At 38.5% G+C, this 13684-nt stretch overlaps 1 protein-coding gene across 1 annotated transcript in view; it reads right to left on the bottom strand.

The window, feature by feature from the left end:
* LAMA2 (laminin subunit alpha 2) overlaps positions 1-13684 on the bottom strand; it is a 448946-nt gene that overhangs the window by 212580 nt on the left and 222682 nt on the right. The window contains exons 17-18 of the mRNA XM_029224020.1: positions 12677-12763; positions 4562-4773 (exon numbers count right to left, since the gene is read on the bottom strand). Coding sequence (XP_029079853.1) covers positions 4562-4773; positions 12677-12763 — 299 coding nt within the window. The remainder of the gene's footprint in view (positions 1-4561; positions 4774-12676; positions 12764-13684) is intronic.

Here is a 13684-nt window from a genome sequence, read left to right as displayed (position 1 = left end):
CAGAATGAAGACACTGAATTTCCACGTAGCCATAACTCAAACAAGGCCACATGATTAGTAGGTGATATAGTTGACTTCAGGTAAAATGTTCTTTCCACCTGTTCTCCAGCTGTTTTGCTTCTTCATAGATACACTGGGGTAGCACCTAAAATATAATCTCAGTATAAGTAATGCATACTGACTCTAGAGCTGAAATAATTTTGAGAAATTATCAAAATGAATAGCACCCATGGCATAATATTAATTCGAAAATTAATGAAGCAAAATTAATTAATTTTTTCCAATTTAATGATTATTTACAATATGCCAGCTTTTGTGTTAAGCTCAAAAAATGAGCTTGAGGGGAAATATATACATACCTTTAAGATTAGAAAAGTATGTAAGACCGTAGAACCAAGTAGACATTTTTCTAAAGAGGATATCAAAGTGGCCAACAAGCACATGAAAAGATGCTCAACATCACTAATCATCAGGGGAATGCAAATCAAAACCACAATGAGATATCACCTCACACCTGTTAAAACGGCTGCCATCAAGAAGACAAGAGACAACAAGTGGTGGTGGGAACGGGATGAAAAGGGAACGCTTATACACTGTTGGTGGGAGTGTAAACTGGTCCAACCACTATGGAAAACAATATGGAATTTCCTCAAAATGTTAAAAACAGATCCACCATACAATCCAGCAATCCCATTTCTGGATATATACCCAAAATAAATGAAAACAGTGTTTTGAAGAGATATACGCACTCCCATGTTTACTGCAGCATTATTCACAATAGCCAAGATATGGAAACATCCTAACTGCCCATCAGTGGGTGAACGGATAAAAAGATGTGATGTATATACACAATGGAATATTACTCAGCCATGAGGAAGGAGGGTATCCTGCCATTTGGATGGAACTTGAGCACGCTATGCTAAGTGAGATAAGTCAGATATAGAAAGACAAGTACTGGGCTTCCCTGGTGGCGCAGTGATTGAGAATCTGCCTGCTAATGCAGGGGACACGGGTTCGAGCCCTGGTCTGGGAAGATCCCACATGCCGCGGAGCAACTAGGCCCGTGAGGCACAACTACTGAGCCTGTGCATCTGGAGCCTGTGCTCCACAACAAGAGAGGCCACGATAGTGAGAGGCCTGCGCACCGCGATGAAGAGTGGCCCCCGCTTGCCGCAACTAGAGAAAGCCCTTGCACAGCAACGAAGACCCAACGCAGCCAAAAATAAAAATAAATTAAAAAAAAAAGAAAGACAAGTACTGTATGATATCACTTATATGTGGAATCTAAATAAGTCAAACTCATAAAAAAAAAAAAACAGAGTAAAATGATCGTTACCATAGGATGGAGAATGGGGGGATAAAATTATTGCTGTTTAGGGTAAAAAACTGCAATAAGTAGTTAATAAGCTATAGTGATCTAATGCACAGTATAATGAATATAGACAATATTGTACTACAAATTATGTAACAGGATAAATACTGCTACAATGGCAACCATGTTACAATATATAAATTTATTAAAGTAACACATTGCACACCGTAAATTTACACAATGTTATATGTCAAACATATTCAATAAAATGTATATAAGATAAAAACAACTTTTTCAAGTGTATTAGGAGTACAGCATTATAATTTTTAAACTGAGGAAGATATATACTATCCTCAGTTTATATACTATAAACCTTATTACTATGATAGTATATATTATATACTATCTCCAAAGATAGAAAATGTATTTGGTTTAAGTAACCTTTTGTCATTTTTATGTTACAAAGTTGTCTGATGTTATTCTGAAATATATAATAAATCAGTCTAAAAATTAAGAAGCTTTTTCACAAATAGAACAGTAATTAATGGTTCACTTTGTACTCTACAAGTGTATTTTTAATGGTACATATAATTGCACTGATACCAGAGTAAAAATGTGAGGGGGAGATGACATGGGAATTTAGACTATTTGTAGATGGTTTTTGTAAATTTTGTACAATATTTCATGTCTCTGAATACTTTGATTTGAGCACAACTTATAAATACATTATAAATAGCTACTCCATCAGCCCGCACTATTTTTCTGTTCATGGGGCTGGAAGCACTACTTAGTTTTACTGCTTTCCTAAAAACTCCTTGATTTTTCTTCCAATAGTTTGGTCTTCAGTGTCTGCTAACTTGATACTTGTTGGGTGGCCATTTAAAAACTTGTCCCAGCCAGTTATCTTACTCAGGTAATAGCCTACGGATAGTCTATAGCTGGTGTGTGAGAAGAGGCTGAAGAAAATATTTTCTTTAAATATCCATTTCATTTGGCTACTAGAATTGTTATATATACTTTTAATTTCTTTATATATTTCATATATATATATATATGATACATCGATTTAAAAAATCTCAAATAATTTATAAATTAAAAGCCACTTTTCGGGCTTCCCTGGTGGCGCAGTGGTTGAGAGTCCGCCTGCCGATGCAGGGGACACGGGTTCGTGCCCCGGTCCGGGAAGACCCCACGTGCCGCGGAGCAGCTGGGCCCGTGAGCCATGGCCGCTGAGCCTGCGCGTCCGGAGCCTGTGCTCCGCAACGGGAGAGGCCACAACAGTGAGAGGCCCGCGTAACGCAAAAACAAAACAAAACAAAACAAAAAACAAAAGCAATACAGAATTTTTAAGTGGCATTTTTAAATGAAATGTATGACACAAAAATATGTATATAAATTTAAAAAGCAAAATATATTTCTTAGTAGTGGTGTACTTTTCATAAACAGATCCAGAGGCAACTAAAATAATAGTTTATTATGAATTTTCTTTTTGTAAAGGTTTACTAACTATGCATAGAAGAGCTATTATATCTATGAAAAGTTAAAAATAGATAATAAATGTGTTTTGGTATTTTTATATGCTAAAGAGCATTAAAAACATAATTATGTCTATACTTCATGGCAAGTGATATAAAAATTGGTGATGGTTCAAAAATGTTTTTATACCATATTCTTCTACGTGTTAAGACTTCATGCCACAGATCCTGAATTTACCACAATAAAAAGAGTGGAACTGTCTCTTCAACTTTATGGAGGGGGTTATTGGAAGATAGAAAATGAGGTCATTCAGCGAGTAACACAGCCTCAGAATTAGTGAGCATCTCTACCGAAGGAGCTACCATGTGTGAGTATCCCATGCCCCAGGCAGCTCACTAGATACTCTCACATGCTAGATCCTTTAATCCTCGTTGAAAATTAGGACCCTTTATGTAAATGAGGAAACTGAATCTCAGTGAGGTCAAATGTCTTGCCCAGCATCACACAGGTAGAAAGTGTAGATCCTAGATGATGAGTTTGAACTGGAGAATTTCTTAAGTTCTTTATGGTTTTACACAGATGCCATAAACCCACAGTGTTTAAAGGCACTTCTGAGCCTGTTGGAAATTTTGCTTTAAAAACAATTGACAATTTACACGTGATATTAATAGCTGCAGACTGTCCCAGAGAGTGGTTTGTTTTTGATTCAATAAATTGTCATTTTTAAATGACAAAAAGCTGGCACTTATCTTCCAAACCTGTGAGGAGAAAGACACATTTCTTACTGAAATGGGGAACGGGACTAGCAGGTCTTTGGTGTTTACAGCAGAGATACTAACAGGCACAACATTTCCAGGGGTTTCTGTATTGTTGCAGGTCCTGGGACCCAACTGAATGATTGGAAGAGTCCCTTCTTAGATAACGAAGTCTGCAGAAGTGAACTACTGAGCTGGTATCATAACCTGCTCTGCCTAAAGATTATCACAGCAGGTGAAGTTGATGATGGCAGTGTCCAGCACTAACATGGACTAACAAGGATGCTCATTCCATTTAATTCTCCACAATGAAATCTCTCCTGCATAATATATTACCACTAATATAAATCATTTGTAAATTCTATGCAACACCAAAAAATACAGCTGAAGAGATCAAGATGAGGGTAGGAATGTACTGACTAATATGGATGAAGTCCTACAATAGCTAATTTGTGGAAGTAAAACACAGAAATAGCATTCTGTGAGTAGTCCTAAGGTTAATACCTCAACAGTTACAAATGCCAGTGTGTAAGAATATTGGCAGAATTTTACACCTGCTGTGAAATGCTAGAATGTAAAGTTTACATATGAAAGCATAACAGATTAATACCTACTGACAGGTACTAATGAAATAATACAGACTGATAAATTTACTTCAAGAAAATGGTTAGAAATGTAATAAACAATAAGGATAAATAGGGGCTGCCTAATTTTCAAATTCTTCTTTCCTGTCATAGACAGAAACGTATTTAAAAATCTTCATCCCATGTGGAAACAGAGATATGTGTATCATTCGAAAAATGATACTTCAACAATGCAGCAGTTTTGAAAGGATTTAATCTATTAGCACAAAGAAATGTATTAGAATATTCAGACTCTGTGTATAGGCTGTGTATCTATCTATCTTACATGTATTACACATAATTCGCTACCCTCCAAACCCCACTCAAGAACTCATCAGCTACTTTGAGGTGTAATGCATCAATTCTGTCAGGGGCATCAATAGTTCAGGACTTACGCTGACAGTTCTTTGCATCAACTGCGTCTCCAAAATATCCATCAGCACAAAGCTCACAGTACCGGCCTGTTGTACCTGGCTTACATATCAGACAGGAGCCAGACAAGCTGTCACAGCTGCCAGGGATGGAGAAGTCAAGGTTGTCATTGCACTGGCATGGCTGACACGATCCTCCAGGTAGAGAAGGTTGTCCAAAATAGCCTTCTGCACACCTAAGGTGAAAAGTTGCATCAGTGAGTATTTGGGAGGAACTCATGAAACCCTTTGGGGGCAATGTTTATATATTTTTTTATTCTATCCCTCTCCCAGGATATGCTTTCCCTTTAAGCGCTCCTTTTCTCAAATGCAAGGTGATTAAAAGAATGTTTTTCTGTTACTGCAGTGTAGATACAAGATGAAATCCTGCCAGCCCCACTAGTAATTAGATTTCAGCCAGAAAAAAAAATCTTGTCACTGGCACTGAAGACGAGACCAAAGCATAATAAGAAATCTGCCACTGGCACTGCAGCAGGATCCAGATCCATGCTGGAAAGCCTTTGCAGGACAACACATATGTACACAGCTGGTTGTTTCCTGTACACATATGTAAGGTTCACACGTTTCTGTTGCTGCAGCAAGAGCTTGTTGTGGGGAAGCAGGCTCACAAGGCAACTCAGTAGTGAGAATTCAGAGTTTATTAAATAGAAAATCGAAAGAGCCTCATCATTTGTGTGAGGGCCGTATGTCTGCCTTACTAATAGGCTTTTATACATTTGCACATCCATATGGAGGCAGGTTTCCACTGAAGAGTCTTTACTGAGTAGCAGGCCTGATGCATATTATGGTAACATGACATAAGGCGAGGCTTAATGGTGCCCAGGACTCTTATTAGCAAACTCCAGTTCTTTTTTTTTTTTTTAAAGGACTAAACACTATTGTACATATTATTGGAAAAACAAAAGTTCATTTATTTGTGAGGCATGGGAGAGATTTTTTTCAATTATAGTATCAAATTTCCCTTTAACCACACCGTTATGTTTTACAATGCTACTTAATGTTACAGATGCACAGATACACCTTTATAGGAAGTACTTATTTATATTCTACTCTGTTTTCTCTTTCAGTTACATTTGCTTATGCTTCATATTAAGCTCCACTTGCCAAAGGAGAAATGAAACAGTACATCTGAAGTCTTATGGTCAGGCTAGCTCTGATTTCTGTGCCATCTTAGCAAAATAGAAAGTCCTGTATGGCAAGGGTCAAAATTGAAGGGGAATATATCTCAAAAGTACATTATGTTTATGCTCATCTACTTACAGATACGTAGAGAAAAATGCTCTCTACTCTAGAAAGAGAGATGGTTTAAATACAGTACATCATATAAGGATACTTTAATAATATCATGATTGTGGGGCAAAGTCATTAATTTGGTAAGATACATTGATTAGTCTAAGTTTTCTAGAACATTTATAGGTACCATAATAATCTTGTAGAATTAACCTTTTATCGTAATTTTTAATGAGATTACTAGTTTTAATTTTAACAAAATCTTTTATAAATTGTGAAAGTCATTGTATAAATATTGCTTGGATGAATACTGCCACCCACAAATATTAATTATTAATTCTCTGTTGTAAAAATGAACTAATATTCTAGTGCATAAAATTCCCCCACAATCCCTTCAGGAGTGGTAGTCAATAATGATAAGAAAATCCTTTTGAATTTTAATCCGATTCTTCTTGCCTTACTTGATATTCAGAGCTCATGATCACACCCACATATATTCACATCTCATTTTGTTTACCATTAAGAGAGTGACTTTGCTCCACCAGAATAACAATATACAATGATCATTATCACAGATAACAAACCCCCATTATTTTCAGTTCACTTTCCTCAAAATGACTTACTGCCCTCAGGAGAGATGGCGTTATATAACAAGATCTGAAAAATTTTTTTTTTTTTAACGTAGATACCAATTAAGTCCCAAATTCTCCCACAACAATAATTTAAAAAACCAACTCAATCCATGAGAAAATAATTACAATTAAATAGAATAACTGAAGAGGCATCTGTCTTTTACTTTTTGTTGTAGGACATGTAAGGAGACTTACTAAATATATATGATACATCATTCATACGGCACTTCACTGAAAGTAAGCATTCAGATTTTATTAGGGGTGTGCAGGTGTGTGTGTGTTTCTATACATAGAACAGTATTCTTAGAGACTTACAGAAATGTTTCAATAGAATTTTTTAATTAGTTTATTATTTATATATTTTTAAATTGTTTTATTTTTGGCTGCATCGGGTCTTAATTGCGGCACATGGGATCTTCACTGAGGCATGCAGGCTCTTCGTTGTGGTGCGCGGGTTTCTCTCTAGTTGTGGCGTGCAGGTTTTCTCTTCTCAAGTTGTGGCACACAGGCTCCAGAGTGCGTGGGTTCTGTAGTTTGTGGCACATGGGCTCTAGCTGAGGCACGCAAGCTCAGTAGTTGTGGCACGTGGGCTTAGTTGCCCTGGGGCATGTGGGATCTTGGTTCCCTGACCAGGGAGCGAATCCCCATCGTCTGCATTGTAAGGCAGATTCTTTACCGCTGGACCACCAAGGAAGTCCCATCAATAGAAATTAAAAGGTAATTCTAGGGTCAGTGAATACAATACCGCTAATCATATAACTTGTATTAATAATAGTGTTTTATAGTCTGATCAAGTTGGATTCATCTAATTAACATTAGTGTAAATCACAGTCCTTTAGACCTTTCCAGCTTCTCAGACTTTCACTCTACCAAAACAAATTGTTAGTTGAAATCTAAAGTCCTCTCATTTTCATATGAAAGGCAAAAGGAAGACATTTGTAAACAGAGAGTTAATTGGATTTTTTTTTTGCTAGAGATGGACCTTAACATGACAAAGTCCCTGTTCCTTTGCACATTTGCTAACTTTTTTTCAAATCGAATTGCAATATTTTAGAAAGAGGTTCTTTAAATGTAGATAATACATGCAGTTATGTAAGAAGACTTAGGAACAATATTAAAGGAAGGTATATATATATATATATATATGTCTATCTATCTATCTATCTAAGTGAGGGTAAGAGTGAGAGGGAGGGAGGGAGGGAGGGGGAGAGCGGGAGGGGGAGAGAGAGAGAGAGAGAGAGAGAGAGAGAGAGAGAGAGAGAGAGAGGAAATGGCAGTGGAGAGAAACAATAATGAAAAGAAGAAAGGAAATTGGTGAGACTTTATTTCATTCTGCTCCATCATTTTCCAACAACTTTTGGCTAAAATCTTTGGTCTATGTTCTTCCTACCTATAGACTGAAAACAATGCTTCAGTCTCTCTAAGCAAGTTAGAAAAGCTCTTGCTTTATTTCCCCTCCCACTCTTCCTTAAACATCTACGGAGCATTTGCACATGATACTAATATAAATAAGGAACAGCCTTTATACTACAGTCCATGGAGAAGAAAGATATAGAGTTAAACCTTGAACAACATGGGTTTGAACTGCGTGAGTCCACTTCTACACAGATTTTTGTCAGTAAGTACTATAGTACTACGTGGCCCCAGGTTGGTTTAATGTGCGGATACCACACTGTGGATACAGAGGGCCAACTGTTTTCAACCGCACAGGGGTCGGTGCCCCTAACTCCCATGTTTTTCTAGGGTCATCTATAGTTAAAAATGTAGCAGTGAACTATTAGAGATATGCAGATACTGTTAAAGAAGTATAGAAAAGGGCAACCAAATCGAACTAGGATTCATCAAGGACCCTTTCAGGACGACAGAGCTGAATTTTAAGAGCATAGCAGAGTTGGTCTCAGGCAGAGGTGGGGGAAGGGCTGCAGTCTTCCAGGCAGAGGAAGCAGTATTGGCAAAGGCACAGGGGAGGGTGGCTGGAGTTTAAATGGGAATGGTTGTGGAACTGCACTGTATTCTTACTACCTCCCACTTGACTGAATCAGCTGAAGACTGAGGAAGTGTGCCTGCTTATATGGTGCCTTTCGGCAAATTAAAAAAAAAGATTCTCTCTGGGCAGATGCAGAAAAATGAACAGAAGACTAGACGTGGCTGGGCACCCAAGCACAGCACAGCTAGTGTATTGGCAAGAAGAGGGCACTAGTGTATTGGCAAGAAGAGGGCACACTGGATTCGAGCCCCCAGTCTCCCCCTTGGCTGAGTACTTTTGCGCAGTGTACGCACTGCACAACCACAGATGAGCAGCCTTTTGAAACCTCACTTCCGGTCACAATTTTCCTAATGGCACTACTGAGTAAGCATAACTGTCTCTCACCTCTAATTTCTGTAACCCCATGCTCTGCATACAGGACTCAGGGCTCAAGGAGACTCAGCCATGAGTAGAAATTCTCACCATGATAGTGATCAGATGACAATTAGACTTGGTTCAGAGTCAAGACGTTTCTGAAGCAGAGAATATCTAAATTGGATTTTGGAATTGAAATAAAAAAAACAAAAAACAAAAAGGAGCTTCTCTGACACTGAATATAAATCATGTGGATAAAACTGTAGGTAAATTTTCCAAATACAAAGCAATTGAATTCAAATACCTTCTGCATTCTCTGTGGCAATTGAGAAATTAAAGTTAACTTTGACTTCTCTCTCCTTACTTAGGGAGGACATAAAAAACTGCCCAGATCAGGGGGGGACAGGGTTTAAGGGGTCCACATAGCTCATTAAGTTTCTTGTGGTCCTATGGATCTCATTGGATGAACTTGTCACAGTCTCTTAAAATGTCTGTCTCCATGAAGTGATCACACAAGTTGTTGCCGAGGCTACAAACTTATTCAGAAAGTAGCTTAGTACCCAGTAGAGCAGATGTCATCAGCATTTAGCTCACTTTTTTTTTCTCCATGTTCTTTTTAATTTCACTTGATGCTCCGGCACTCATCCCTTTTTGCCCTTCAAAATACTGTCTCCTTGTTTTTCTATATTTTTCTCTTCTTGTCCAGATAATAAAATCCTAGAATCTTAGCAAAGTGCCATGATGAATACCCAGTTCCCTCACCCCTGGTTCTCTTCTTTTCATTTTGTTTAAAACAGTCCCTAGTCAGAGGAAAGCAGTACTATCTCAAGGTATGAGTGCTTTGGCCCCAAGCAAAAGTTTCTGAAAACTGTAACCAGTGTCCTATGTGTGACAGACTATCAGCCCATATTTTGTCATATCTTGTTTTGCTGTCCTCTTGTCCACAATTTTTCTCCATTCCCTCAATTTAAGCAGGAAGACCACCTGTGCTGTTTGACTGAGTTAAGGGATCTGACAGGAAGGAAAGCAGAAACATAGGAATCTTCTGGACTTTGGCTTTAAAGGTCACCATTTCTATGAATGTGGCACCTCCTCCTGCAATTCATCCCCAAACAGGAAATGGGATGGAGTTAGAAAGGCAGATGGAGGAGAAATGATGAGAGTAGGCATGTTGGTGGATCCCAGTTTGGAAAGAAGACAGCAGTATGTGTCCTGTGTGCCCACGAGTGGTAGGACAGTAGTGGGGAGAGTTATTAGACCTGAGGGCAAAGGTAATCAGGAGGACAGGAAACAGGAAGAGGTCAGCAGAAACGCATTTGGATGAATTACTCAGAACAGGTTGGCCCTACTATATGTGCACTACCCAAAACAGTCACACACACACACACACACACACACACACACACACACACACACATTCCGGCATTCAAGGCTCTTGGTACTATAAGTAAGCTTGTTAGAACTTTGGTTCTAACCAAAGCTAGAGGTGGAAAGTGGGGAGAAGAGAAAAAATTTTAAAAACTGGAACATAATTGACATATAACACTAGGTAAGTTTAAAGTGTACTTGACTGAGATTATGTGTCCAAGCCCTCACAGCTCCTACATATAAAGAATTTGATCCCAAAGTAGAAATTAAACTGAGATAAAAATATAAAGTTATAATTCCCGTCTATCTGAGTCTGAGATGCATTCTTGCTATATAATAAAAGTAGGGGATTTATGGTCACGTAAGATTAGAAAATGATGAGTTAAACAAATTGAAGAGATTTTTTTCACTCCAGGACTGGGCAGAACCTCTCACATGCTAATAGATGCTTCCCAAATGTAAGTGATCATAGAACTCTATTCCAAGGACGTCTATGACTTGGAAAACACAGCTTCAGTCTCTCTAGGCTGACTTTGTGTAGATGATGTGCATAACCAATTACACCAGTCACTCACAGAACAGTTTCGATTACAGGATTCTCAGTACAACCCGTGTCTCCTTCCTTCCCTGACCCTTATGCTCCCTCACACCCCGGTCTACTTCAGCCTGCACATCCCCAAAAAAGTTTCTCCTAATATTTTGGATCCATCTAATGGATTTCTTAGCTCCTACAAACACAGAGAAATGATAGACTCTAAATATTCCTGTAAAATCCTCATCTGTATTCTGGCTAGAAAAATATAATATCACATCTTCCATATAATAATGGATTAAAGTTACTTTTGACTGAAAAACTTGAATTAGAGGTAAGATATGCCATTTGATGCATGCTTCTCTCTTCTTTTTGATCAGATTAATAAAGGTTTTACACAGGAAATCATCCTTTCTGTCAGGTATTCCTTTCCTAGGTGAATTTTATTATTCAGACCAGAATGTTCTCCAGAATATGTTCAAATATTCTCACCCACACTAAAAATGTGAGCTGCTTGAGGGCAAGGATGGTAGGATACATCTGTTTATAGCCTATGTCTAGCCCCATGCACAGCACATGGTAGTTGCCAAACAAATGTTTCTTAAATAAAATGTAGGATTTGAAATTGTAGATGGTTCAGAAACCATTGTCTAACGTATACAGAAAATACATATCATGGAGCAAAGCGGTATAAATACATCAGAAACTAAGTCCACCTAGATAAATGGATTTAATGGCCTTGTATGACAGAGCAGCTGTCATTTTCCAGTTGCTAAAAAAAAAGGTTGCCTGTAGTGAGCCAGAGGGATTAGGTAGGCATTTGATGTAAATCTGTCTTGGCAATGATATGTTCTCCTATTACAGTAAGTAATATGCATGTGTCCTCCTTTTTTTAAAAAAAACACAATCAGAGACTTCTAGTTTCTCAACTGCAAATAAACCCTCCTTATTTCAGTTCTGTTCCTCCATTACTAATTTACAGATGCTGCCATACTCACAAACAGTACTTGCTGCGGCTAGGAGCTGTCACTGGCACTGTGTCCACAGACTGCTAGCTGCTGGCTAAATTCTCTCTGGGTGATTGGCTCTTCCTTCATTAACTTTATACAGCCTTGTTGAAATAGGGCTGATGGCTGCCAAGGGGACAGGAAAGGATAGGCAGAAATAGCCCTCTGTGGTGTTAGCCTTGGTGATGCTGGGTGAAAGCAGGTTACTTTCTCTGCCTCTCCCCCTACCTTGACCCCCACCCACCTTCTAGTGATGGAAACAAAAGGGACTATTTTCAGTGCTACACCCAGAAGATGCTGTTGTGTTTGCCAATGACATTATGGGAGAATTCTGTACCATTTTCTGTGAGACTGAAATACAGAAGAACCTTTTCCTCCAAAAGATTTTAGGAGGAAAAATAATCACACAAATTACATAAAATAATATCCCTGGCTCCACTGCAAAACAACCTAGTAAAATCAACGGGAATTAAAATACTGGCTTAGAAGTAATTAGATGAGAATATAAATCATGATAATAAATTACATTTTGTTTCGATTTTCAAATATATTTAAGGTAAATTATGGACCACTTGCTGAACTATGAACTACACATTTAAGCTACATTTTAAGGACAAAAAGCTAATTATGAAAAATAAACGTTGCCAACATAGACAGTAAGATAAATCTTAAAGTGCATGACTTTCCACTTGAACAATACTTTCTAGAAAGATTGCAGGTTAATGCTTAACCTTTAAGATTAAAACATTAATCAAACACTCTCTGAGTGAATGGAGATTTATAGAGCAATTTCTAGAGAATAAATAAACTATAAAAATATACCGCATTTGTTTGACAAGTGTGGTGAGAAACTTTATTTCACCTGAGTGTGGCGGCTTTCCTGGGATAGTGAGAAGGATGATAATGCCTGTGGTTTTTATAACTCCCAAGGTGGAAATCACATTGAAAGACAGTGTAGTATGTGCTTACCTCTCACAGTGTGGTCCTGTGTACCCGACAGGGCATTCATCACAGATCAAGCCAAGATTTCGGTCCAAATGGCACGTCGGGCTAAAGCTATGTTGATGTCATTGGGAAACAATGGTGACAAGGAAGAAGCATATACACAAAGTCATTAGCAGCATATTTTCATTTCTCTTCTTCCAATGTTGCTGTGACAAAAGGGTACAGGCTAGTCATTCTCGTCTCACAGACGGAGAGTAGGATCTGGCCAATCCAGGATAAAATGACATTGCTATTTCTGCAGACGTGAACACAGTCCAACAGAAAACAGTATCCCTGTGACATGCTATTAACTGATTTTTGACTGTTCTGGGTCCCTGATCATCAGTAACAAGTGGGACTGTATAGCTGCTCTTGAGGGATTCCCTGGGCCTGGAAAAATACAGTCTCACATACTTTCTCTCTAGCCAAATCCTGATGAATTTGAAGCAACCCAGAGAAATCTGTTAGAGATTTTGGAAAACTCAGTATGTGGTAGTGGAAGCTGTGGTAGTGGTGGTGGTGGTGATGGGGTTCCTCTGTCCAGTACTTCTGTCATGGGCGTGGATGTGTGTGTGTGTGTGCAGGCTGCTGCCCATGTGTACTCAGGGTTACACTGTTTACACAGACAGAACCCTCAGAAAAGCTTTCAGATGAGATCAAGCATGCATATTCTGCCTAAATGTATAATAAAATGAAACAAACCGAAACAACCTTGCCATTTCATATCTTCTGGCATGTTCCAAAGTTTACCTCTCTCTTTGTACATATTTCCATCCTGGGTGTCTGAAGTCACGGAGTTGAACACCAAGTCAGGAGCTAGCAGAGTAATTACGTGCTAGCTTTAGCCTTCATCAACCTGTTCGACTCTGGCCATACTTCTTTGCCTTGTGAGAGACAGCCTTCACGCATGGACCGTTACCTCAGAAGTGACACAATGGCTCTCTGAAGAGCCATCAACGTTTTGAATTCTGTGACCTCTGTTCCTCTGCCGTT

This window comes from Monodon monoceros, unplaced genomic scaffold (assembly GCF_005190385.1).
Source record: "Monodon monoceros isolate NGI ecotype Baffin Bay Population unplaced genomic scaffold, NGI_Narwhal_1 Super_Scaffold_15, whole genome shotgun sequence".
Classification (NCBI taxonomy): Eukaryota; Metazoa; Chordata; class Mammalia; order Artiodactyla; family Monodontidae; genus Monodon; species Monodon monoceros.
The sequence above is the reverse complement of the archived record's forward strand: the minus strand, read 5'-3'. Positions and strand labels throughout refer to the sequence as shown.